This window comes from Astatotilapia calliptera, chromosome 13 (assembly GCF_964374335.1).
Source record: "Astatotilapia calliptera chromosome 13, fAstCal68.1, whole genome shotgun sequence".
NCBI lineage: Eukaryota > Metazoa > Chordata > Actinopteri > Cichliformes > Cichlidae > Astatotilapia > Astatotilapia calliptera.
This window is the reverse complement of record NC_137434.1, coordinates 6291862-6318603: the sequence shown is the minus strand read 5'-3', so window position 1 is coordinate 6318603 and position 26742 is coordinate 6291862. Positions and strand designations below refer to the sequence as shown.

The window sequence follows — 26742 nt, the reverse complement described above, 5'->3', positions numbered from 1 at the left end:
TCCTTGAGCCTGGTTCTGCTGGAGGTTTCTTCCTGTTAAAAGGGAGTTTTTCCTTCCCACTGTTGCCAAAGTGCTTGCTCATAGAGGGTCATTTGACTGTTGGGTTTTTCTCTGTATGTATTATTGTAGGGGCTACCTTACAATATAAAGCGCCTTGAGGCGACTTTTGTTGTGATTTGGCGCTGTATAAATAAAACTGAATTGAATTGAACTGTCCCTTTTATGCAGATGATCTACTTCTATATGTATAAGATGGACTGTTAATTGTGTATACATTCTAGAGTCTTGGCTTCTTTTCAGGTTATACAATTACAATTTATGTATTAGCCTATAGATATACTGGCTTTGCCACTTAGTGCTACTTACTACAGCAACTTACAGTCTGAAATTCCTTTTAGTCTTAATCCTGTTAAGTATCTAGGAATCCATAACTTCTGCTCTGTCAGAAATTTGATGGTACTTGTCTTATATCATCCGTAGACAGAATAAATGTGATGACAGGATTTGTCTTCGTCAAAGTGACGAAATTATTACTGAAAAAAAGAGTTTTCCTTTTTTCCCCCTTTTTGGCACGCACACATAAACTGACTAATTAGCTCCATCTTCTAGGGATGCTATGATATGTGCTAGAGATTCAGTCATGCTCCCCATCTTCACCCATGACCCTGCTCACTGCTGTCCTGCTGATTAATCCTAACAATCCTTTGTTGCTGCCCACTCTCCTGATTTGTTTTCAGTTCAGATGTCATATTATGTTAGCTTCCAGCATGTTGCCCTTAGTAAAGGATCACATTTTCTCCGTCTTTCATTGATACCACTCATATGCTGTGTGTGTGTCTCCCATTGCCAGCCATTGAATGACCTTCTGACCTAAAGCCTTCTTCAGAAATGACTCGTATCAGACACCTTATATAAAAAAAGTCATGATTCTTTACTGTGAAAAAAACAACTACTTTGTGCAGGAGGTAGATTTCACAGATGTGGAGCGAAAGGTAAGCATACAACATATAATTCAAGGTATCTATTAGCAAGAGTTCATACAGAGTAAAATCTAAAATGTATTCAAATATCACAGACAGATGCTGGACTTCCTCTATTTTTAAGTAATATTATCTTTTTATTTGCCTCACTTTGCACAAATTCTAGAGGGTTTTTTTTTTTTTTTACATCGTGATAAACATTTTGGCAAACTTTAAAAATAATGAATCCTTTACAGCCATGTGCACGACTCTGGTCAGCTCACCATCACCAAAAGGTCTGAGACCATACAAGACAACCAAAGTGGATGATCACAGAATTCATTCTTTGGTTAAGCCTACAATCAAACAACAGTCAAGAGCCTGGACAATTCTAAAGAAAAATATTTGGGCAAATGGAACCAAGATAAACTTGTACCAGAATGATAGGAAGAGAAAATTATAGAGAACGTGAGAAACGGTCCATTATCTGAAGCCCACTACATAATAGCTGTGTCCCAAAACCTAGGCCGCATCCTTCGTAGGACCCGGCCTTCTTGGTTTATGTGGGCCGAGTCTTCCTTCGAAGACCGAGAAGGCCGGAAGTGCGAGGCTGTGAAATGGGATGGTCTAGCTTTCAGATTTGCGTCACCGCTGTCTCGGTGGAGTTTAATAAACTCACCTATCTGCTTCTTGCTATCTAAAATATAACAGGACACTGGCGTAAATTCTCGACCATCAAATCTAATCTAATCTTTAATCTCAGTCAAACCGATTTACTCAGGGACAAATAAAACACTGAAAAAAGCCAAACAATAACATTTTTAAGTCATCTAAGTGACTTATATATCATGTTTAACCTGAGTAGCGAAAGACCGCAGGGGTCTGAAAACGATGTGCTGGGAATCCACTGCTCTGGCCGGCTCTAGTGACCCTTGAACCCCCGGCTAGCTATCAACTTGGTGGGTAACAAACATCTCCAAAAACGTCGGAGCACTTTTGCAAATATGTTGTGTCATATCCCACAAACTCTTAAAAAAGGCAGTAAACCGTTTTCTGATGGAGAGTTCATTCAAGAGTGCTAGGTGGACTCTGCAGGGCTATGTCCAGATAAATAAGTGCACTTGTTGTTATTTTTCTCACTGAACAACTATTCAGTATTTCTTAGCTATGTGTTAAAAATAAAATGAAATACTGTAATCATTGATTTCCTCTTTATGACTTGTATTTTTGATCCTCTGGGGATTGTGTATTGAACGTGGCTGTTAAAATAAACTCCTTGATTTGAAGCTGGAATTCTGCATTTCAATCACTGATTTAAAGCCCACAGTGGCGCTGGTGGTGCACAGAGCCACCACTACAAATGCTAAATGGGCTTAACTGTGCATGATCTAAGTTACCAGTCTTAAGTAGTAGTAGTTTGTAGTAGTATTACAAACTTAAAAGTTTACTGTAGAACTGCTCTTTTTGTAAGTCAATATTATGTCTCATCTTCTTCAACAGAAAAGACTGATGGCTTCAGAGTGCTGTCTAAGCCCTTACCTTCATTCTGCTCTCTATATGTACACAATGATGGATGGCACCTGTGAGTGTTTTGACTAGCTGAAAGTAAAGGCACTTATAGTGATTTATAAGAAGGGTAAAAAGTTCCCTATATGTGAAGTGTTATGTGAGTGAAGAGACTCTTTGTGTTTGAGCCTCATGAAACAGAACACATAAGGTTATTAAAGATGTTGACATTTTTACCTGATCATCTTTTTACTTTGCTTGGACAGTGTGTATGTCATACTAGTTATATCCATCAACATACTTTGGGGAAGCTTAGAATTGGTACACTAATACTCTGTACTCAGGAGTCTCACAACTATGATTTCAGTTGTGAAGAGAAAAAGGGGAAGGAGGAGGATTTCTGGTTTGTGTGAATCAGTGAGAGCAGGAAGTGTCTGTAATCTTTCTACTAGCTGAATGTAATAATACTTTTGTCAGCTGGCATCAACAGGGCAAGACCACCTGAAACTCCAACAAAAGCAAAATAAGCCGAGCTTGATGAATGCACCGCACAGCATAACCATAAGTAGGCTAAGCTTTGTCAGAGGATGAAAATGATTAATTAGACACATTAATTAAATTTATACTTTTCATTGTGGCACCGTTTTTGACTGATATATTCATTAGAGATTAGGTTGGCATCCACTGAGTGTGTACACCAGCAACAAGGCTGCTGTAAAACTGCACATATACATTATTTTTACTTTGTTTTGTGCCATCCTGTTCTTTTTTTGTCTTTGGCTGCACTAACACTTTCATCTCAGCTGTCAACTGTGGTTTGACAGTCTCTGTAAATATTTACTGCTTCTACTGCATGATAGATATGAAGTCACTGGCGTCACTGTTCCTTCAAAGCATGGACCGACAGTTTCAAGTGAGTAGAGGAAAGTGCTAATACTCAACACAGACCCTTGAGCAGGGCACTGACTCTCAACTACCTTCTTCCTCAACTTTGCACTGCTCTGCAATTCTCTTCTCCTTGGTTGGTTGTCTTGGTTTGATCATACCCATTTGTTAGGTTGGTTTTGTATTTCAGTTTGGCTTTGCTGATAATACGGATTTAATATTTCCATATTCTGTTTTCCATATAAACAACATTTTTTTTTAAAGAAGCGAGACTTAAAGTACAAAACAGTTGTTCTGCATTATGTGTTTGGTAATAATGGAAATTTTAAAATCTTGTAGAGGGGTCTGGGTTGTACCAGAGACACTCCTTCACTTTTCTGGTGGGATACTGAGGTATTATTAAAGCAGGTGCTTTGTCCTGGGTCGATCCTGGGCCTCCTAGTTGGAGGTGCCCGAAACACCTCACCAGGAGGTATCCTAGTCAGATGCTCAGACCACTTGACATGGTTCTAAGGAAGTTCCCAGACATCCTTCAGAACAAGTTGTTTGCCCCATAAACAGTATTTACCAGTAATCAAAAAATCACTTCCAGCAGCAAGTTTCATGTAAACACATGAATGAATAATAATGTTACGTATATGATTCTTTTTGCAGTATGTAGCTTAATGTAAGTATATCAAAGTTTAAAACTAAATGCAACAGTCGTATGTATTTACATTTGCATGAGGGCTCAAAACCTGAAATAATAAAGTCTTTTCAATGAAATTTTCTGTATTAATGTCACCAAACATTCAGATTTTTCTTTGTGCTCTCATTCAGTCTATACCTTGTAAAACAATTTATGGACTGTGTGAATTTACAATAACTGTTCCCAGCTTGGAGGACTGAGTCACTGTGTCTGTGATAAATTAAATGTTGCACAAATATCCCCCATTACATGAAGTAGGGGGGTCATTTGTTTGCCACCGTCTGGGTCTGCACTGGTTGCAGACCAGGAGAGCACAGAGAAGAGGGAGGAGATGATGGAGGGGGTGGAGGTTCCTGCCGGCTCATGAATTACAGATCACACCGTTTAATCTACACATATGGATCTGGCATGTGTTAGTCTTTGAGAGTATTTTAAAATATTAAGGACATGTCCCAATGAATGCACCATAATGGGGTCTGAACAAATTCCCGCTGCTTCCTGATAAGTTAGTTTATACAGTCTGTGATGTGTTGCTCAGGTTTTACAACATGCATGTGCTCCAAATATTGATTTCTTCTGCGTGGAAAGCAGACAGGACCTTGTAAGCAACCATTTAGAAGACAGGTAAGATAGAAAGAGAAGGAAGACAGAAAACCTTCTTTCTAACATGAGAGACCCTTTTGACTCTTTGTGTAGCTTTATGTTGTGCTATTTAGATCTCAGACTGAAGAACTATGTACACACTGTGTTTCTCTATCCTCCATCCTCTCCATCCATTACAGCCTGAAAAGGGGAGAGTGTACAAAAAAGCTCAGTAGAGTGTAAATTAAAAACACACCACAAGTACCAATTATTCTGCCCAGATAGTCAAATAACAATAATAATTCTCACTAGACCTTTTTCTTCCTTGAAGCTCAAGAAGATGCCGTTTGTTACTGAAAGCCAAGCCGTAATGTTCCTGCTAGTCTGTAAAATGTGCCATGCATTCTGGTTTTGTGTGCTTGGACTTGATGGATTATGTGTTATAATATGTAACTGGTTGAGCTTACTCAGAATTATGTGCACATCCCTGTGCCAATACAAAGAATTAATCCAACCACAGAAAACATCAAGCTCGCTCATTATTTTAGTCGAACCTACTGACTGTTAAATAGCAGATTTTATTAGAGTGTTACATCCATCTGAAAGGCAGTTTGCAAGTTTGTACTGTTTACTGTCAGTTGTAATCTGTGTGATGAGGGAGAGAGTGTGCATAACCTCCAAAAAATAAGCCAAAGAGAGAATAACCAGTGAGAAGTCATGGCTCCATGTTAGGTATTTGTGGAGTGTTGGTCCCTGTTGTGATTTTGCTGATATTATTTCGTGTTCATAATTTTCTGGTGTTCCCTTCGTTTCTTAGACACGGTATGAAGCAACTTTATCATACTCAGAATATCTTTTTTGTTAACTGGCTTTGCTCACCCTGCAAATCAGGCTAGGGAAGTGAAAACTATAATATTCCAAAAATATGACGAGGTTACACACACAAATCATCTGGAAGCATGATGTTTTTACTAGGCTGTTCTCTTGACCGTGCGCTTTAAGTGAGACTGTCCGCTGCAGGAATAAATTTTACCTGCAACTTGTCCAGCTGTAAACTTACAGAAGTGCAAACTATGTGTCACATGATCACTGCAATTTGTACGTAAGTAATTTCCATGTCTCCTTTATTGGACTGTGAGAGAGTCAGACATGAACACAAGTTGCATTTAATGTGTAATTATGAGTTCGAGAGAATCTGTGTTGTTTTTCTGCTTAGTGTTGCTTGATCAGGTCATGATCAGGTCACCAGATCAACAGTGTTCTGCAACATTCTTCTTTTTTTTCAACATGATTTGTTTTCCGCTGTTATTCAATGGTGGACTCAGTCTGTCTTCTTTTTGCTTCCTATATTATTATTATTATTTTTAATTGTGCCTTGATTGTGTTCAGCTTTGCCGTTTCCACCTGTGTCTTCCTCTGCAATCGGCCATCTGAGTCATTATAGTCGTCTCGACGTACTTTAAGTGCTTGAATTCTGGATTCCTGTTTTGTATTATCTTATTGTCTCATCAACCCCATGAAGCTCATCATCTGTGATAATTATCTTTTTTAGAGCCTTAAAACAAAAACCAAACAAAGTATTCTGAAAGTATTAAAGACCTCAGAGGATAGTCTGTTTATATTTCCTGATATGATGCTTAATTCATGTTTTACTTTTTCTTTGTAGCTGATGGTTCTCAACTGCATTTTTGGGGGATGCATCACATGTGGGGAAGGATCTCTGTGCTCTAAGTCTGTGGTGTTAATTAAAAAACAGGAAATGCATCTTATCCAAAGCTGTTAATCACACCCCCAGAGTAGTTCACATTTTTAGGATTATTTTTATCAGGGCAAAAAATAATCAACACTAGATTATGGCTTTTTAAAAAATAGATATATACTTTAATACACACATTTTTACAACCACAGTGCATCTAATGACATATACAATAGTACTCATGAGACAAAAAACAAACAGCTGAACAAGTCTTGCCATGCCTGATAAGTATTACACAACTCACTGTAAAGAGGTGAGAAACAGGTGCTTTAACCCATCTACAACGTTGGAAGTATCCCTTCCCTTCATCAGCATTCAGTGCAGTCTGTAATCCTTTTCACCAAAATGTAACACTGGCAGGTTTGTTTGATTTATATCCTGTCGGATCTTCAAGGTGAAGCCACGATATACATCTGCTGTATCCACTGCTGCTGAAGCTTGTGTATGTGTGTCAGTAGTGGCACGACTTAGAGAAACGTTAAAAGAATGCTTAAGGGTCCTGACTGGTAACAGTGAGTGTTGACACTTAAACACAAAGTTGGGATTTTTGACTACCATCGATGGTAGCGGAGCTGCTGAGCGGTTGATGCTGCATTGTCATTAACGGCCGATCCAGGGGCGATTCTAGATTCAAATTTTCAGGGGGGCTCAGCTCCAATTACTAGGGGTGCAACGATACACAAAATTCACGGTTCGGTTCGGTTCGATACTTTGGTGTCACGGTTCGATATTTTTTCGATACAAAAAATGTTCATGCATTTTTAATTTGTCATTTATTAAAATTCTAAATATATATTTTAACTCAAAAGTACAGTTTTTAAATTTAACCCTAACCCTTGTGCGTGTTTTTTATTTTGACAGCGAATGCGCACCTGCGGACCACTTATGTGCAGCCCTGGTTATTTAGCTCGTCATATTGCAGCCACAGAAATTATTTTGTCCATGAAACCATAAAGCTGCACTTTCTTTTTGCCTTATAGTCTGATTTGTCATAACTTCTCCGTTTTGTGGTAAGCTTTTCTTTGGCTGTCACTTCTTCACCCTGACCTGTCTTATTTGGCTCAGCAGAACTGAAATGCTTTTACACGCGCACTCACATAAGCTCAGCGATTCTCTGCGCATCAACCTCTCACATGTTTAAGCTGCGGGAGATTTCACTTGTCATGTTTGCATAGTAAGCTAACGATTGATAAGACGATGTCAGAGGAATTGGTGCACAAATTATCATCACTCACAGATCAGTGCTGTCGCTCTCTATACACAGTTCGCACGATTGCAAAGTGAAAGCAAAAAAACAAGCGCAAATTCAAACGCGATTTCAATATGTCACATATTGACAGTGGCTCACCGATGCCAATGACATAATTACCCAGCTACATTTCTGAAAGAATGCAAAAGCATTGACATATATTTTTCCTTCCTACAATAGCCCGACGGGCAGGGAAGAGATAGATTTTGGTAGCCCGACTGAAAAAATCGCTAGCTCCGGGACGTCGGGCTAGCGATATTGCAAGCCCTTTATCTGATTGAGGAATCACTCATCTTTGGAAAAGAGAGTTTATTACAGAGAAATGTCTCTTTCCAAAATAAAAGCTATACTATCCGCTTCTTCTGGGCTATATTCTCAGCAGCATAAGGAGAATCATGTGCTAACAGCTGTCTAAATGACTCGGCTAAAGTTAGTAGCATGCTTGTTGTTTTTGTCTTTGCACTAGGATGATGTCGGCGTAAATGTGCAGTCATATTCGTTGTGTTCCCACTAGTGCTTTCAGGTTAATCTCGTTGAAATGACGTTAACGCCACAACACGGCAAATCTCCGTTAACGAGCTACCGCCGATCGCTCCGTGCATGGGGCTAGACGGCCAACACGTTAACGAGCTAACTGCGCTAACATACTAGTTCCCACCCATGTAATTGAGCATTGCATGGCACATCCAACATACTGTTTTACTTTAGTCCATGACTCGCTTACCTTCAGGGTCATACGTCACATGAAAACCAAAATAATTCCAAACGCCAGATCTGAATGAGGTTCAATTTGCTTGTTGCAAGCAGAGCTTAACTTCTCTCTCGCTAGCTTGCCCTGCGCTCTTCCTTCTGACTATGCTGTCTGTGTTGAGCGCTCAGTGGATCTGCGCTGGACAGTGCAGCCTAGGCGGAGTAGTCGAACACAGATTCACTGAGCGCTCAACACAGACAGCATCGTCAGAAGGAAAATTGATAAAATAAATTACAAATGTTGTATTGTTCGATACATATGCGTACCGAACCGAGCACTGTATCGAACGGTTCAATATCGATACGAATATCGTTGCACCCCTACCAATTACCTCCAAAGAATAATATTCTTTTAGCCCCGCGTGCTGTTGTAAACTGCTTTAAGGCTTTCAAGTTTTAGAGAAGAGGTCATTGCTTCTTTAGTGGGCTTTCCCTTTGTGCTGATACAGAACTAGTTTTTACTGTAACTACACTTCTGTAGGTTTCTTGATGAGGTCCTTATTGCTGTTTAATATTTGACTTGCCCCAAAATTGGTGACAGTACTTGTGACTTAGCGATGACTTGTGGAGGCATTTGGTAGATTCCTTTTTGTCAGATTACAAGTTTAAAAGTAGGCTTTTAAATACACATGTGTACATCTCCACTTGACTCAAATGGTCTAAACTAGCTAAAGCATTAGAAATGTAAGGCAAGGGAAATTTGCGTGAAAATTCCTGATCCATGAGCGTGATGTTAGTGAAAAGTTCTCTGAGATAATCTTTGCTATAATGATCGTAGTGCATGCATGAATGTACCCCGTCTTCTTCTTAATGGGTGGACTAATCTGAACAAAACTTCCCCCTGTGTTATGTTCTGTTTGCTTTTCTTTCACGTCATGTTTAACGCACATTGTCTGTAATTTGTATCCATTACAGGATTTTTTCAACTCATCACTAAATATGGAATGAATAAAAAATGTCACAGGTGCAGAAGTATAAGACTCCTTTATTAATTTTCATAAAGAAGTCTTGCACATTCCTGCCCAGGTAGCATAGAGGTGGTTAAATGACCTTTTCTGAAATCTGCAACCCGTTTCTAAAATTGAACCACAGTGAAAGTTTGCTGCTTTCAAAATGAACCTACAAGCTAAACGAGCTAAAAAGAACACAGGTCTTCAGTGTTTTTTCGAACAGTAACCCTTTCACAACACACATAGTTTATTCACTGTTGACACAAAACATATTGATTAATGCAGGTTTAGGTTCCAAAGACACGTATCTAAAGTTTCTGAACCTGACAGCAAAGCAGTAACAGTCATTGAAGCGATTAAATCTGTGACAAACTTCTCCAGGACAGGACAGAAGCTAATTTGACAGTTCTCTTTAAAATAGTCTGTTGTTGGTGTCACAGTTAACTTGACACAGATGCACTGGTGCTTAAAAATGCTGGATTTTACTCCCGGCCAGACATGACTGAAACACACGTTGTAAACAAACACCATACCTGGTGAATCACTGCTTAGCATACGACGGTGTTTTTGACAGATACCCAGTAATAATGAACATGCACCACAAAGTAGAAGACATATTGTAACACTGATTGCTACATCTACTTGTAGCTACTGCTGAAGTGCTGAAGTGATGGTATTTAGCTTCAATATTGCTGCTGAACTGTGCTTGTGATGGAATACTCATTGCTTTTATACATGGCTAACTAGCAAACCCACTTGTTTGCTAGTGATAATTATTGATGCATTTCTTCACAGTTCCTATAGAGAGCTTACATCAAAGCATTGGACTGTAGTGTGTGCATGTATGTGGTGATCCACTGCTGGCACCTCATTAATATGCTGTCCTCCTATATCTGCAACAGAGGGAACGGGAGACTGGCATCTCTAAGCCCTCTTGACCATCTTCAAAAAAGATAAAAGCTTTGACCCAAACTAGTTTACGCGGGACACAAAAAAAAAAAATTCAAATTCAGCAGACTGCTCCGTCCTTTTGACGGACAGAGATGAATGAAAATTGCTGCCAAAGCAAATACTGAAACAGCATAGAAAAACACGCTTTCTCTGCAGACACCATCATGGGGCTTCAAAGGAGAAGGCGAGGACAAGATGAAAGGCTGGGTGCATTGTGATATTTGAAACACACTGGCTAGCCCTCAACTAACGGATGTCAAGGTCTGTGGGTTTTGCAGTCCCTTTTTTTTCATTGGGATATGAATGAATCGCGTTGAATCAAGTGCCCTCCATTGTGCCGTGATGGTCAAGAGAACATCCAAGACATTCTTGAATAACGGGACAGAGGAGCACTGGTGAGCAAATATTTATAGGATATCTACAGGGTAAAGCTCTGAGCAGTTCAGTCTCTACAGTTCTTTCCCCCAAGTCTTTTTTTTCCAATAATAAACTGAACATCTACCAGAATACTCTGGACCATAAAGTTTCTTACTTTTTGCTAACCCTTAATTGTCCTTGAAACACAGGGTGAGGGTGGGGCGTCTACAGAAGGGTGTCTATTCACGCTCAGGGAAAGAGAACACCTATCGGGGTAAAGCCTAGTGTTACATTGGGCAGACTTTGTTCTCTGGAATGGGAAGCTGAGCAAATGAACCGCAGTCGGTTGGAGAATCAGATCTGAAGTCCGATCTGGGTGACGTGGTGCTGCCCACGGGGATGTGGGCAGCAATGGCTGACATCTCTCCCGTGTGACTCTCGGCAGTGATTCCAGGTCGATCAGAGGTCTGATTCAGGTTGCTATCAGGGATCGTCCCCATGCCGGTGAAGTGCTGGATAAGACACTTCCTGAACTGAACACAGAGCAAGATAACAGATTAGAACCTCTTATGCCATGTTCACATTGAAATATCATGTAATGATGAAATGCCCTGTTTAAATAACTTATTAGCTACTGTTAGCCAAACGCTAATGTTTACTTTCAGCCACACTTACTGTAACCACCTCTGTTATTTGACTTATCTGATTCTGAATTTGCTGCTGAACGAACAAATGTCACGGTTAATTGCTGGTGTGTTTGATACAAATAACATTTTATTAAAGTGTTTGTTACACAGTGTGTTCAGAGTATCTCTCACACGACTGGATCTGGTACAAGACAGACATGCATTTGGAAGTAATGCTACCCACGAGCAATAACAGGACCACACTGACAGACACAATGAACAGCAGTAACTAATGCAGTATTTACATATACAGATCCAGGGCAATAGTCCAGAGCAAAATGCAGATTACTCAACTTGCTGGGGAGAGCTGTTTTTTTAACATTCCTTTATCAGCTATACATGTTTATGACCAACTAGACTGGTGATGGAAATTAGTTGAGGCTATATGCACACATGTACAATATTGCACACTGCCTTTGCAGACTCTTTTTTTTCTCCTGTTCCTTACAAATGATCTAAACAGTAATCAAAATCACAAGTCAATGCATCTCTGCAACTAAGATCATTTATATTTATTTCCTTTGGTAGGACTAAAGCACTCAATAAACTGATCTGCGAAGCCAGTAATGTTGTAGGGATGGAGCTGGACTCCCCTAAGGTGATGTCGGAGAGGCGGATGTTGTCCAACATACGGACAATGCTGGACAATACCTCCCACTCACTCCATGATGTGCTGGCCAATCACAGGAGCACGCTCAGTGAGATTACTCAAATGCACCACTGAATGACACAGGAAGTCATTTCTGCCTGTACAACTCATCCATCTAATGCACACTGTGCAATAGTTACACCTTTTTGCACATGCGCTACACTGAAAATAAGAAATAACAAATATGTACAGGTTAGAGTAAAATGTCAATCACATATATTTCATCTCTGTTAAATTCTGGATATTTATAATTAAGGTAATTATATGTATTGAAGGTATTTCTTATCATTTGTAAACTTTGTAATAAATTGTTTAATTTAGTTCAGTCTGTTACTATTCTTATTGACAGTTGGTCTAAAGAGATCTGCTCTACCACCTGTGGCTAGTAATCGGAAGGTTGGTGGTTCGATCCTTGGCTTCCCCAGTCTGCATGCCAAATATCCTTGGGCAAGATACTAACCCCAAGTTGCTCTCCGATGCATTCATCGGAGTATGAATGTGTGTAAATGTAGTTTAGTTTGCACTTGAGTTTAGAAGTGCTTGTATGAGTGGGTGTGAATGGGTGAATGAGGCATGTTGTATAGAGCGCTTGGAGTACTCCGGGAGAGTAGAAAAGCGCTATTTAAGAATCAGTCCATTTACCATAATTTTCTTAGGTATTAAAAAAGTATCTGATTTTTTTTTTTCTTTGCCTGTCCCGTTTGGTTCTTTTGCCATCAAAATTATTGTCTAAAGGCAAAGAAAGATGCCCAACGGATTTACTTTACCAAATGGACCGTCCCAGCCTTGCCGTATTGGTCTATTTGATTCACCTTTGCTTTAATTGTTTATTTTATTTTCATTTGCTGAACACGGGACAGACTTGACTGGGGAAAAGAAAAGGGAGAAAGAAAGAGGGAAAGAAAAAGAGCGGGGAAGAGGGACAGTGATAAAGGGCAAAAACCAAAAACCAACAAAACAAACAGACAAAAAATACATATGTCAATCACCTGGATCACCTGTTGAGAAAGAAAAAAGAGAAAACAAGCAAAGAAAAACAGAGCTGAAAAGTATCTGATTCTGATGCTAAGAGCAAACTGCTTGTTCCTATGACCAAAGCAGGGAACCAGAGTGACTATAACTGTATATCATGAAGTTTGACTGTACAGAGGTGACCATGAAGAAGATCAGCTCTACAAGGTGTCCACAATATTAAAGTGGTTTACTTATGTGAACCCCTCTAAAGAGATTGCATTTGTGTCTGAGGGCTCCATTTCTCACGAACATAAACACAGGCTGGTATCTTGTCAGCGCTCGACGAGGCAGGTGAGGTAAAGCTTCCTCATTAGTGATGTGCTGACAGCTGTCAATGTGCCACCATTACTCAGATGCAGTTCTGCAGAAAGAAATGCCAGATGGAAAATCCATGAAGAGAGAAGAGATGGAGTTCTTCCTGTCTCACCTGGAGACATTTAACCAGTCATGATGTGTACAGTTATGTAACAGAGAAAAAAGGGGAAACTGTAGCTGTATGCACGGTCAACTAGATGTGAATTGAAAAATGTAAGGTTTTTGCACCTTATGCCCATAAGGTGCAGGACAAGTATCTCCTCAGGACTTCTTATAATTTGGGAGATGTCTCACAGAACATGGGGATCCTGTGGTAAAAAAAAAAAAATAGCCTTGTGCAAATCATGACAGTAATTTGGGGTTCTTCTTCTGCCTCTCATCCACCCAAGAATCAAATGTGCTCCAGTGGCATTTAAAAGCTTGACAGCAGTTTAGGTTTAAATTCAGAAGTTTCATGTTGCTTCACTGTATTGAAAACCCATTTACAGCTAGGTTACTACTGCTTGTTCTGTTACGCTGATTCAGCTGATTCTGACGGTGGCTGGGAGGCGTGCACCTGCTCAGAAAGACACAACAGCAGTGGAACTGACACCAGTGTTACCTTTAAGAATACAGCCATTTTTTAGCAGTCATTGATTTCAATCATTGATTTCACATTCCATCAACACTAAAAATCCCTGATCCCTTTTTCCGCTTCCCACTCTGTGTAGTCTTGAGGAGAAAAAATCATTCCCAACCCTCGGTGACCTATCTAATTTAATGGTGCAAGCCTCCTAACTGCCCCCCTCAAAGCAGCAGTGCTGTTCAGAGTGTGAGAGCAACACCTCTGCTATCCTCCGATGTCATGAAAAAGCACAAGGCTGCCGTTATGGCAGTGCTGCATTCAATAGCGATTCCTCCTGTGACCTAAAATATGTTGTAGCTTTTTATATATATAATGGTTGTATAAAGCTTTCCTCCAATAAAACAGTAACTTTAAAGCACTCCCACATAGAGAAACAGGTCATAAAAGATCTCTTTAATGGCAAAACGATTGGCCTGAAACACATTAGTTCTTTATAGCAGATACTTCCACCTTCTTTAAAGTTTAAGAACACCCTAAGGTTTGGAAAGCTGAAACTCTGACTACACCAATTTGTTCTGGTGACAAACTGAGGTCATGGGCAAGCAGGACATATTTATAAGAACTTTTTAACTGAAAATACTGTGAATTAATTCAATCTTTAACTAAACTGAGCTGTGCAACTTCAACAAAACCTTCTTTTTTCTTATTGCTGGCTGTTGGACTCATTTTTGTTTTCTTATATTTTTATGGTCTAAGAATCCTTTCTGGTCTTGCAGCTCTTCTGGTTCGCCAAGTTGTACCTGTGGACTTATTATTACACAAGAAAAGTAAATATGCTGTATCACATGCTTCTGGTCATCTGTTACCTTAGAGACCACCTTTCCAATTATGCACTTTATCTTTCAAAATGCAAGCTATCAGTTCTCCGGTATGCCTGGCTAAGGTACTCCCTTGTACTTTAGCTGGTACTTGTGCTTTCTTGATTTGATTTTTACTAAACTGAGTCAATGGCAGAGGGAGTTGGATGAAAGAATTTGATTTCCTGAATAGAGATCAAGATCCTGTGGACAAAATGTACATTGTAGTACTCTCCAGAACCGTCAAGATTAGGACGGGGTTTTTTTTGGGGGGGGGGGGTTATTTTGCTTTTTTAGATCCTCAATAATTAAACTAACATTGAGAGAGTAAAGCCTGTTTAAAGCATGAATTGAAATAAATTCCAATTATACTATTGTCATGGCACTGGGTCTAGTGCCCCAGTGTTTTTTGTTTAACTTGTACTCTTTGAATTACTGTTTTCTGTTTGTATTGCACTTATAGTTCCTGGTTTCTGTTTTTTCTGTTCTATTTCTGTGCCTCCCTTGTCTCTGTGCTTCATGTTTCCTCTGTTCCCGAGTCCATTTCCACATCTCAGTGTCTAGTCTGCGTCTTTATGAACGTCATGCTTCCTGTTTTATTTTGATAGTCCGTGTCCTGTGTGCAGTGTAACTAGTTTTGCTTCCCCTTCTCTTGTTAGGCCTCATTTGTCCCAGCTGGATGTCCCCCATCCTCGTGTTGTCCTGCTTGTATATTTAAGCCCTGTGTTTGTCTCTGTCTGTTGCTGGGTCCTGTTCCTGGTTTGTTTTCTTGTTTTCTAGTCTGAGTTTCTAGTTTCCAGTTTAGTTTGTTGTATTTGTTGTTTTCTCAGCAAGTAAAGCTTCGGCTTTGAGTTTACCTTTCCGTTTGAGAGTCCTCCTCCTGCCTTCCACACAACACAGTCATGACAGCTATGGTGCTCTATGAATGTAGAAAGTTTTTTTTCACCTTTTAGCTTTTTGAGGTTTAATGTAACTGGAGGTGGTCTTCCTCTAGAACTACAGGGATATATTGCAGTAGTCATGCATCAAGTCACCTCCAGCCTCTACTTTACCTCATCTTGTTATGTAACCAACAGAGAGACAGAGAGGGAAAAATATCAAGCAGTAGAGGTCACTTGATTGTTATGAGCATTAGCAGTTGGGTGTTTAGACCTGCCGGCTAGGTGTTATTTACATTCAGTGGGTCTGGCTGACCTACTTAAACAGCAAAGTGGGGCAATCTGATGGAGATGGACGACATGCAACAGACTACAGGCAATAGTCTGATCTAGGCCCTTTGACAAGCACATGTATGAAAAATGTTATGTAGTCAATTCTAATGGTCATATTTCACTGCAGCAATGTAAATAATCCTAACAGAAAATAATAAAAATGGTCAATTACACAATATGCAAATGAGGGACCTGTGAAAGGAGACATGACACTGCATTGCACTTTGTACACTGGGAAAGTTACAGGAAAGTGATATACATTCTGTTAATTATTATAAATAATTATTTAAATCTCTTCTTCCCTTCTTTCTATTCAGAAATGAAAGAAATATAAAATGCCCTGTAGTTCCATGGACAATGAGAAATTAATTAAGACATTTAAATAGTGCTTTAAATATGGTGGTATTTGGAAGCAAGCATCAACTACCAATATTTATTAAATGCTTTGCATAAAGAACGAGTGTCTTATATAGAAAATGGTTTATGCCATCAAGGGAATAAAACACATGATGGGTGTTTAAAGTCTATACATTATGTGTCAAAAAAATCTCCCTTTATTAGTTCTTTCAAAAGCTGCAGTGAAAATCCAGGTATTAGTCCCTTACACTGAGAACAGAGCAAGAGAGCACAGAGTAAAATAAAAAATTAAGTAAATGACATGAAGAAATGTCAGCAGCAGCCGTTTTACAGTGGTAAGCCTCACACCTTTTTTTTAAGCAGACAGTTGTGCACTGTGGATTTTATACTTCAGTCATTCACCGTGCACTGAGAAACAGGCCGACACTACAAAACAACAGAATAAACCCACCTCTATAGTTCAACAGCTTTCATGTGACACAAGCAGTAATGTGTCTCCAGGAAGGAATGGCCAGACTAAAGTAAAGCAACACTTAGTGTGACTAAAGTGAAACTATGATGCAGTGGCTCTAAAAATGTCTACTTACCTGTTTGTTCATGAAAACATAGATGATTGGATTGTAAACGGCAGCTGTCTTGGAGAAGAAGGCTGGGATAGAAGCCAGTCTTGGATCCAGTTCAATAGTTGGATGTGCTGTGACCAATATGGAGAAGACTGCGTATGGTGTCCAACCCACCATGAATGCCACGATCATCACCACCACCATGCGGGTCACTTGGCGCTCTGGTTTCCTGGCAGTGGCCAGACGACCATGTGATACCTGACAGCAACATAAAAATGTATGCAGTCATGCATTTGCTGGGACGTCCGCTCCTGGAAAGATTGCAGCACTGGTGCTCCAGACCAGCAAACTGCCAGAACTTTAACTTTTATAGAGGCAGTCACACAATAACTGCTAATCAAATTAATAATTGACCACAGGCATCTGACTGCTACTTCCCCTCTGAATTCCTACAGAAGCCGTAAGATTGTGCTTAGTTTCTCAGAGTTGTGTGAAAACTTTCTTTTTTACATAACTGTACATGTCCATCAGCTGATCAGTAATATCCAGTCATTTCCGTGTAGGTGGACAACAGCCATTATAACCTGACGCTTATTTGAGAGATGAGTAATAGTACTGTCAGCTGCAATGAGCAGTCATCCAGTACCTGATATTCCCTGTAATAAAAGCTCCAAATTAAGAAACATCTTAACTAGTAATATACTGAGTCACAATGATGACATCAGTACAGCGCTGAAGTCTGGTTTCTGTCATCCTTCCTTCTGAGCTCTCCTTCTTAACTTTTCTGTAATTTTGTAAAACTGTAAAAATGATAGTGTGTGTGTGTGTGTGTGTGTGTGTGTGTGTGTGTGTGTGTGTGTGTGTGTGTGTGTGTGTGTGTGTGTGTGTGTGTGTGTGTAAGAACTGACCTTCCTGAGCTTCCGTAGGAGCTTCCCATAGCAGAAGAAAATCACCCCGAGAGGCAAAATGAAACAGGTGACGAAGAAAGTAAGGATGTAGCTGTGATCTGTGATGTTGGTTGAATACCTGTTCAGAGATGAACAGAAAAAAAAGTTTGACTCCATTTTAAATTAATGTCACTGTGTCTACCTGTGACTCCCTGCGAGAATTAAATCTAAATAAGGCCATCTGCAGCAACCCCAACTGGTCGCAGCAGATGGCTGCCCTTCCCTGGTTCTTCCGGAGGTTTCTTCCTGTTAAAAGGGCGTTTTTCCTTCCCACTGTTGCCAAAGTGCTTGCTCATAGAGGGTCATATGATTGTTGGGTTTCTCTATATATGTAATATTGTAGGGTCTACCTTACGATATAAAGCATCTTGAGATGACTGTTGTTGTGATTTGATGCTGTATAAATAAAATTGAGTTGAATTCCGATCTAAATTCAGAACAAAATGTCATTTTGAGGTTTTTCAAAGAAAACAAAATTAAAAAAAAATACTTCTGCACCTCATTTGAGCTTCAGTTCAAAAGGGTAATTTCACAGCTGACACAAATTTCTGTGGCTCAAAACACCAGAGGGTGGGGTTTGAAGTGTGGTTCAGTTGGAGATTTGCAATGCAACATTTCACACCTCATTCATTTATGGAATCCATGGTGCTAAATATCAAACACTGAAGTTGTGTTTAGAGGACAGAAGAGTTGTAGGAAATTGGTAGATTTGTACAGAAATCCTCGGACCTGTGACAGCAACTCACTGGAATCCTGAAACTGTAGCAATATGCATGTATTCAACCCTCTGAGGGGCAGGACATTTTCCTCATTAGTGCCATCTACTGTTCAGTGGGCCAAATTAGCTTACAATTCAATTACCTAGTCACTTCTGCATATAAACAGACAGCATTGAAATCACCTCCAAGAGTCATTTTTAATCAGGTGAATTCCTGCACTGTTGCTGACAACTCAAAAATGTCAGCAACTCAGGATCTTGCTTTCCACCACCAGCTGGTGTGCTTTTTCTCCAACAGCATGCCTGCCAGAGAAAATCATTATAAATTAATATTTCCTGTTGAAAGAATGATATTTCAATCCAATCTGTTACAGAAACATTACATTATTGCTCAGACCATAAAATATAAGTTTAAAACACCCAAGTTTTTGCATGAAGCTAGACAGAAGTAACTGGACTATATACTATAATGAAACATTCTCGTTTTGGGGTTTTTTGTTAAAAAATGTGTGCTATGAAAATGGAAGAAGGAAAAATAAACTTTTCATGTTTCATGTTTTGTGTGACAGGTTTTTAAAAAACAATAAAATAACAAATATTTTATTAGAAAGAAGCCCTAATTCCTATAAAATACACTGTGATCACCGACACACAAACCTCTGATTATTCAAATTAAACTGAGAATATATGTGGCTGAGAGCATGAACATAATTAAAAGGTTGACCTGTGACCATCAGAACTTTCTTAGTTTTGGACCCGCCTGTGTCCCACTCTGTCTGGATAACGGCTGCAGATGCAAAAAATACTCTTCAGCCTATAGTTCATGCACCTATGGTATGAAATTCAACATCTTACATCACCTTATTCTCAAGTTATTCTCATTCAATCAATTTGAAACTCCTACACTGCTTCGTTCTTGAGCTCTCACATTCACAAACTTAAGTTGCAGCAGTGGGAAACCAAAAATGCTTGTGAGTTAGCGACAGCTCCAGAATCCTGGAAGAAGAACTTCAGCATTCTCTAAAAAAAATCATCTTTCCATAAATTTAGCCAACACTGGTATCGTCCATGCTGAAGACTGAGTCGCTGATAATAAAAGGGGAACATATGGAGTATTTGAAACTAATATATGAGATTTGTGTAATTTAGATTTGTGAAAGAAAGATGCAGTCTGGGAAACCATCAGCTATCATCTGCTGACTTGGGCTTCTGCTGTAGCCATATTGTGCATAAATATATTAAAAACAAGGAAAACAAGCTCATGAAAATTCAACCTCCAACCACATCCTACTTAAACTACCTAAACTTAAATGTATCCTCCTTAATGTTATGTTGTACTGCAAGGTGATAGAGTTTTGAATGATTTGACATGTAGATGACATTGCACAATGCTGTACTCACATATTTACAATATGCTAGTGTCTCTAGTTGACAAGGAAACAGAGCAATAGGCAAACCTCCAAAACAGTATACATGATAGTTTGTAATGAGCGTATGGTAGAGGGTGAATAATATGTGCCATACATGCAGATCTTCTGATCAAGCCCAGGGATTTGAGCTGACAACCTCCCACCTCTGCATGTATCTTTGTACTAAATATCCTACAGAACACCTGAGCAGTAGAGGGGATTTCAAAGAAAGTCAGTAGGATAAAGTTAGTAGACTCCGTGCAGGGTGCAGCTACCTGCCGACAGTTCTGTGGCAACATGCGAGTCCTTCAAAAGCCAACGCTTCCAGCACTGAATATTTGCATATATACATATATGCATATAAAAAGATGCACATAAATGAGGCTTTTAAAATTTATCAGGCTGTGCATGTTGCAACTGAAGCTCACACACCTGCTCCTGCTGTTAACCAAATATTTTCTGACACAGCTCACACCGTGTGCAGCCAGAAATGTAGGGGATTATATATGTGGTTGGTATCTCCATAAGGTGATGTCTTAATTGCATTGTGTGGACAATTTGTTCTCCTGGCGCTTCTTCTAAGCAGTGGTTCTCCAACGGGGCTTCGGGCAAACTCTCAGCCCATATCTGCACGCCTTTGATCAAAGCAGCTAAATAGCACTACCCAGATGACGCCCTGAGGGCCGAGGTTAGAGGAGACCTCTTTTTTTTTTATAACAAAAATTAGGACACAGCAAGCTAACATGGCTGAAAGAGCGACATAGAGCTGAGTGACAGGGTTGAGGGAAGAATGGCTGCTCCGTTTCTATGTAAAACACATTGTTTAAGGTTAACGTTGAACCAGTGAGGTTCATAAACACCTAAAATCCAGTAACATTAATTCATTTAAATTCTGCCATCAACATGTTGCACCTCATCAGGTGACTTAAGTACATGTAAAGACAATCTTAGGGACATACTCACATTCAATGACCCTTCATCATTGTCTTTGAGTATTATAGCCCTTGTAAACTTGCTTGGGTTAAATGACCAACTGCCTCAGTACCACACTGAACTTCATTCAGTTTGGAGAAACACGCTACACCTTATCTGCCCAACACCAAACAGTCACATATTCATTTACATCTCAAGATATTTCCCTCAGAACCAAAACAGAGCAAAAACTATATTGTTTGTTTCTTGGTTTATTTGTTTTTTTGCATTCATAAAGCTAAGGCATAATACTTGCTAACCAAGTAAACTTATTAGCACTAACAATTAGCTTAGCACTCTACCATCTCATTAAAAAATGGTCAATTCTGGATTAAAAGAAAAACAAATATCATCATAGCAACCTAAACACTAATGTGGAGGTTTCATGATCCAACCAGCGACATCACTATTTTGGATTGCATGCTATGGTTTGAGAGTTTCTTATGACGCCACCAAGTGGTCAAAAAAAATGATTCACAAACCAACAGTTGTTTATATTTAACCAAATACAGCCATTGATTTTGAATTGGTGCATGATGTGAGTAAGGAAAAACGGTCTTAAGAATTAAAGTTCAACTCAAATCATAATTTTCTGTTAAGGTCAATCAAACCCTGCTTTCTTAAGTATACAACAGGGTTATTTGCCCCAAAGCAAAAACCTCTAGCATTGAAATACTTTTTGGGTATTGAGGAAATAAGTTTGGCTTTTTTTCTAAATGGGATTTGTGTGTGAGAAGTGCTCATTTCTCACCAGTCGGGCTCACAGGTGGTCCCAATCTTGCTTACAGTGTATCTGTTCCATCCCAGCACTGGAGGGAAGGTCCAGATGAAGGAGAAGGACCAAACGAACACAAGACCCAGGATCGCGTGCTTTGCTTGCAGTCGGATGTTACCCAGAGGTCGGCAGATCACAAAGAACCTTTCAAAGGACAGGACAGCCAGGGACCAGAGGGCCACGATCCCTTAGGGAAACAGCAGGAGGTCAATGTGGTTGAGCCAAGTGGGACATTTACCAGTGATACACAGCAACATCCCAGATTTGCACGAGGTCTGGGTAAAAGCAGCTGCCCTGGTGCTGATATAGTTTAATGATTTGAGATGGGTACATTAGGTTATCCCCTAATGAGCTTTGTTTTAAAAAGGCAGTATTTAATTGTGGTAATAAGTCTCTCTCATAGAAGAGCTAATTGCTTATCTCTCCACAGTGAGATTCTTCATGTGTATTTCTGCTAGTGTCACTGGGGAGAACTAAAGACAGGGGCATAAACGAAGGTGTTCAATTATCACACATTTAAACAAAAGCCTCTGGTATATAGGTTCCCAAATACATTCATACCATTACTCCCGACGGTGGTTTTATAGCTTTTAAAGTTCTGATAACTGAACATCAAAGGAGGGTTTTTCTAGAAGAATTCAGTTTTTACCCATTAAGATTTAATGTATTTATCTGTACAGCACAGGGGCAGTACAAAGACCTAAAAATAGACACAAACAGAAAACATTCTCCCCCTGAGTAGAATATTAATTGGAGCATCCACCCTGTTCGAGGGGAGAAGCTCACCTAATGTAATGACTTTCATATTTACCCACACCCTTTTACACGCACACACGAATAATAGCAATGACACTGCAGTTAATCACTTAAAAGTGCTGTTAAAGCAAAAACATTCGAGTGGCTTTTCACCATGAGCCTATGGAAGATGTGCGCTTCACTTCAGCGGGTTATTGATCATGTATCAGCGCAGCTTCTTCAGTTATCATCTAGACTTTGCAGCTTAGGATCAAAATCTGTTCAGCCTTCCAGCACATGGCCACACAAGTCATTTGTTTGTTATTCAGTAATAACTGTACGCGACAGGGTTGCAATGCAGCGCATTACAGCAATTTGTCCCCACAAATAGCCCACACAACACGTTATAATCATGGAGCAAATAGAGATCAATACATTGATTTCTGGAGTTATTTAACATCACTGTCTGTGTGTAAGCTCTGGGTACAGATGCCATCAACTAATGCACTGCATAATGCAGTTCTGGTAAAGAGCATATACAGTACTGCAATAAGCTGGCTCATTAAAGCACCACACGTGACAGTAATTTGATAATATTCTCATTAAGTTGCATGAAAATATAAATTCATTATAAATTAATATTTCCTGTTGACAGACTGTCAGTTTTACAGACTTAGACAAAATCATCCTTTTACTTCATGTGCCATTCCTCTCTGAAACCATGTCACAAATCTAAGAAGGCTTTGCATAAAATGATTAAGTATTCAGACTTTATGTACTGCAGGTGTCTCACCAGATGCCCATGATCCCACACAGCATGGGAACCTCTGCATGCCATTCCAACCCACCTACTTGGTTATTGGTGGTCACAGCACTGGTAACCTACTTAAAGCAAGTCATGTACAAAAGTGTGTGAGAAGGCTTCTGTACCAGGATCGCTTTAAATACTGCTTTACACTCTGGACTCACACAGCAGCAGGAAGCAAATACTATCCAGGTTCAGTTTAAACATAATGCACAGTTTATAAAACAGCCCTCAAAAGAATCAAACTTCAAGTTAACAGTGAGACTGACATTGATTTTGGAGTTATAGTTTTACTTTGGCCAGAAATGTCTATCATCCCGATCCTTGTGCTTTTGGTGTCTTGGTTACAACTGAGGTTTAAAGGGTGTGTGTCAGATAGAATGGATTTTTAAATATTAGTCTTGAGCTGTTTAAATAAATAAACATTTAAAATCAGTCTACACATTGATGGATGCCAGAATGCATTTATTATTTCAACATTTCTCCTGTCACTGTAAGAAAGTAGTGCTTTCATCGTTTGAATCTTGTCCAAGGAAAGCAAGCAAAGTTCCTGAGGCTGGAATGTTCTGTCAGTTAGAGGGATTGATTCTTTATTTGACATGGCTTCTAGATGCCCTAATTTATTAACAAGCGTTTAGTGACAAAGTCGAATAACACCACGTGGAGTTGTTTTACTCGCACGCACAGCAGCTCTTTTTTGCAGTAAAAGGAGCCACTCTGACAGCTACAGCTATGGAACGTGGAGCTTCATTCATCTCTGCCATTACAGTAACAGGATGGGGGAAAGTGTTAACCTACCGAAAAAAGTAACTGCAAAGCCCTCCAGGACGCAAGCCCACTTCCCGAGGAAGAAATAACCCCTGGCGTTAGTCAGGAAACTTATTACTCCACCGGTGAGGGAGACTAGAAAGTCGGCGATGGCCAGATTAACTATAATGTAATTCAGGGGCTGCCTCAGTTGTTTGAACTTGAAAGTGACAAACATGACCAGGAAATTTTCGGTTAAAGACAGCGAGCTGACCACAAACATGAGAACGGCCAGGATGGTGAAGTTCCAGGGCGCGATGTTCTTGATGGGTCCGTTAAAGGGATCATCGGGGGTGGAGAGTTCAGGTGCCACGGTGTAGGACACGCCGTTCACTGACACGCTGAAGGTTTCCATTGTCCGTGTCCGGAGAGTCCGCTGGCTGCTCGCTAACCCTAACCTCGGTCTCCTCTTCTCATACTCACAACTTAACGTGGAGTCTGTGCCAGACAGGCGCGCTCTGCAGTCACTTGGAAACGCGCCGCTTGAGCTGAGCACGCTGTGCGCTCCGGGACTCCTCTTTCCAAAAGTTCAGATGTTGAAATCCGCGCTGGCCGCCGCGCATGGCGAAGCGCAGGACGGAGAAATCCACTAAACGCGCTTGGGCGTGATTGTGCGCCGCTGCTGGAAAGTGTCAGTCTGCATGTGAGAGCGGAGCAGAGCGCGAGCTGTGCGCTGCGGTCAGGGGAGATGTCTTGAAAAAGCGCGAGTGGACGAATGATCGGGGGCATCTTGGCGGCTCTTATATAGGCGGCTCCGGCATCGCTGCTGTCCTCCAGGACGCCCTCTCCGTGCGCGCTTCTGTTCAAGCTCCGGACACTGATCACAGTCCAGTCTCCAGGCTTGGCGCGTACTCCGGATGAACCCGGGAGCGCATAGCTGCCATCCAACACTTTTACACACGAGCCAGTAATTACTACCATGCATGATTAATAGGCTACATCTAATGTGTGGCTATTTTAGGTGCATTTCGAAAGGACACGTAGAGATCTGGTGATTTTCGCCTTTTCAGTGCGCAATTTATTAGTGATGCATAATTAGGCACCGCAGCGGAGTGATTGGTCGCAATGGACCTGATGTATTCGTCTAAATTAACTATAAACGTTCACCTTTAAACTCTCTAAAATTCACATGCATATTGAAGTCCTTGAGCGATACGTGTTAAATTAACCTGGATAATTAGTCTTTACTCACATCTACAGGAATCCATCATTTATGGCACACAAATTTAAAAATTCGTGTGTGCTGCACATTGATCACAACAAAGCTCTCTGTTATAAGTAAATATGCAATTAAAAGTTCAAGTCACACAACATGATGGTGTCAAACTGGAACACACCTGGATAATTACCAACCCAGTCATCCATTAATCTTATAAAGGCGAACATTTTACAAGACAGCCTGTTATGCTCCAAACCACCCTTTATAATCTGAGGGAAAATGCTTGTGCAGAGAACAGTCTGAAAGCAAGGAAGGTTGTACTTATGCTGATAAACCACTGCTTTTTAAAGAAATCAGAAGGCTGATTGACTGTATGCCAGTCAGCAATAACATTAAGACCACTGCGTGAAGGTGATCAGGTCTTTACCTCTGAATGTAAAGTGCCACCACCTTAATATTTTTATATATCCAGCCACAGGAACAAGCACTGACATACACATTTGAAATCTCAAACTAAGTGAACATTCATTGGATGGACCGTTCAACAGTTAGTGCCACTGGAGAGAACCGGTGTCCCTGCTCCAGCAGGTCAGAGTTGTTTTCATACATTTATGAAATGTATGAAAATTGCACATCAGGCTTTGCAGTTTGAATCTCTCATCAGACGAGAGGCTAAAGTACAAACTTGTCTCAGAGGATTTTTAAAGCTCTTTTAAAAAATTAGAGGCTTAGTGAAGGTTGTGTATTCTAAATGATTAGTTAGAAACAGCTTCACTGTTACTTAGTGGAAAGTGTCTCTTCAAGAGCATTTTTACATCATATTGGCTGTTTAGGGGTAAGAGGAGAATTTCTTACTGAGAAGACTGCCTGTGTAACTTAACTGCAGCTATCCAAAACATTTTCTTTCAAGCAAGAAAGTCAAACATCCAGCGCTATTGAAAGCTGTGCATACAGAGAAACCGCCTCATATATAATTCCTACACAGTGTGAGACATTATTAGTTGCTCAAAGGTTATAGAAAATAACACCACAAGAAAGGTGCATGCAGCGCTAAATAAAACTGCTCCTGACTTTAAGTTTGTGTAATTCAGTGATGATACAATTCAGTCCGAGGCACGGCATGAAGGTTCAAAAGGATCAAGAGTTTCAAAAGGATTAGGAGTTAAAGATTAGCTCCAAATTCATTCCCAGTCAAACAAACATGTCATCTATATTTCAGGTTCCACTTTCATGTTAACTTAGAGCCAGAACCTGAAGGTCAAGCCTGCACAGAACTTTTTCCTCTGAGGTGAATCACCTTCCCGCTGTCTCCATCTCAGCCCAGTCTTTGATCTAGTTCCCTCTTGTGGAAGCCAGCTTGTCACACCTCAGTGACCATCACGTAAATGAGGATTTATTGCCTGCTCTAACTGTCCAGACCTCTGTATGACTGCTTTTGTTTGGCAGGTGTTTTAAAGCTCCACTGCCGAGCTCAACCTTGTGCTTTTGCTCAAGAGAGGCAAAAGATCAGATTCACTTAGTTCATCTTTTGCTAAAATGCTTTCCACAGTTTCTTCAAATACAAC

General features: G+C 40.1%; 1 protein-coding gene across 1 annotated transcript; it reads right to left on the bottom strand.

The window, feature by feature from the left end:
- Positions 1 to 6478: 6478 nt before the first annotated feature.
- On the bottom strand, positions 6479 to 24867 carry valopa (vertebrate ancient long opsin a). The gene is made up of 5 exons (XM_026190893.2): positions 24010 to 24867; positions 21648 to 21858; positions 17759 to 17876; positions 16875 to 17108; positions 6479 to 11166 (listed from the first exon to the last, which is right to left on the bottom strand). The coding sequence occupies exons 1-5, from the start codon at positions 24371 to 24373 to the stop codon at positions 10921 to 10923; spliced, it is 1173 nt and encodes a 390-aa protein (XP_026046678.1). The 5' UTR covers positions 24374 to 24867; the 3' UTR covers positions 6479 to 10920.
- Between the last annotated feature and the right edge of the window lie 1875 nt (positions 24868 to 26742).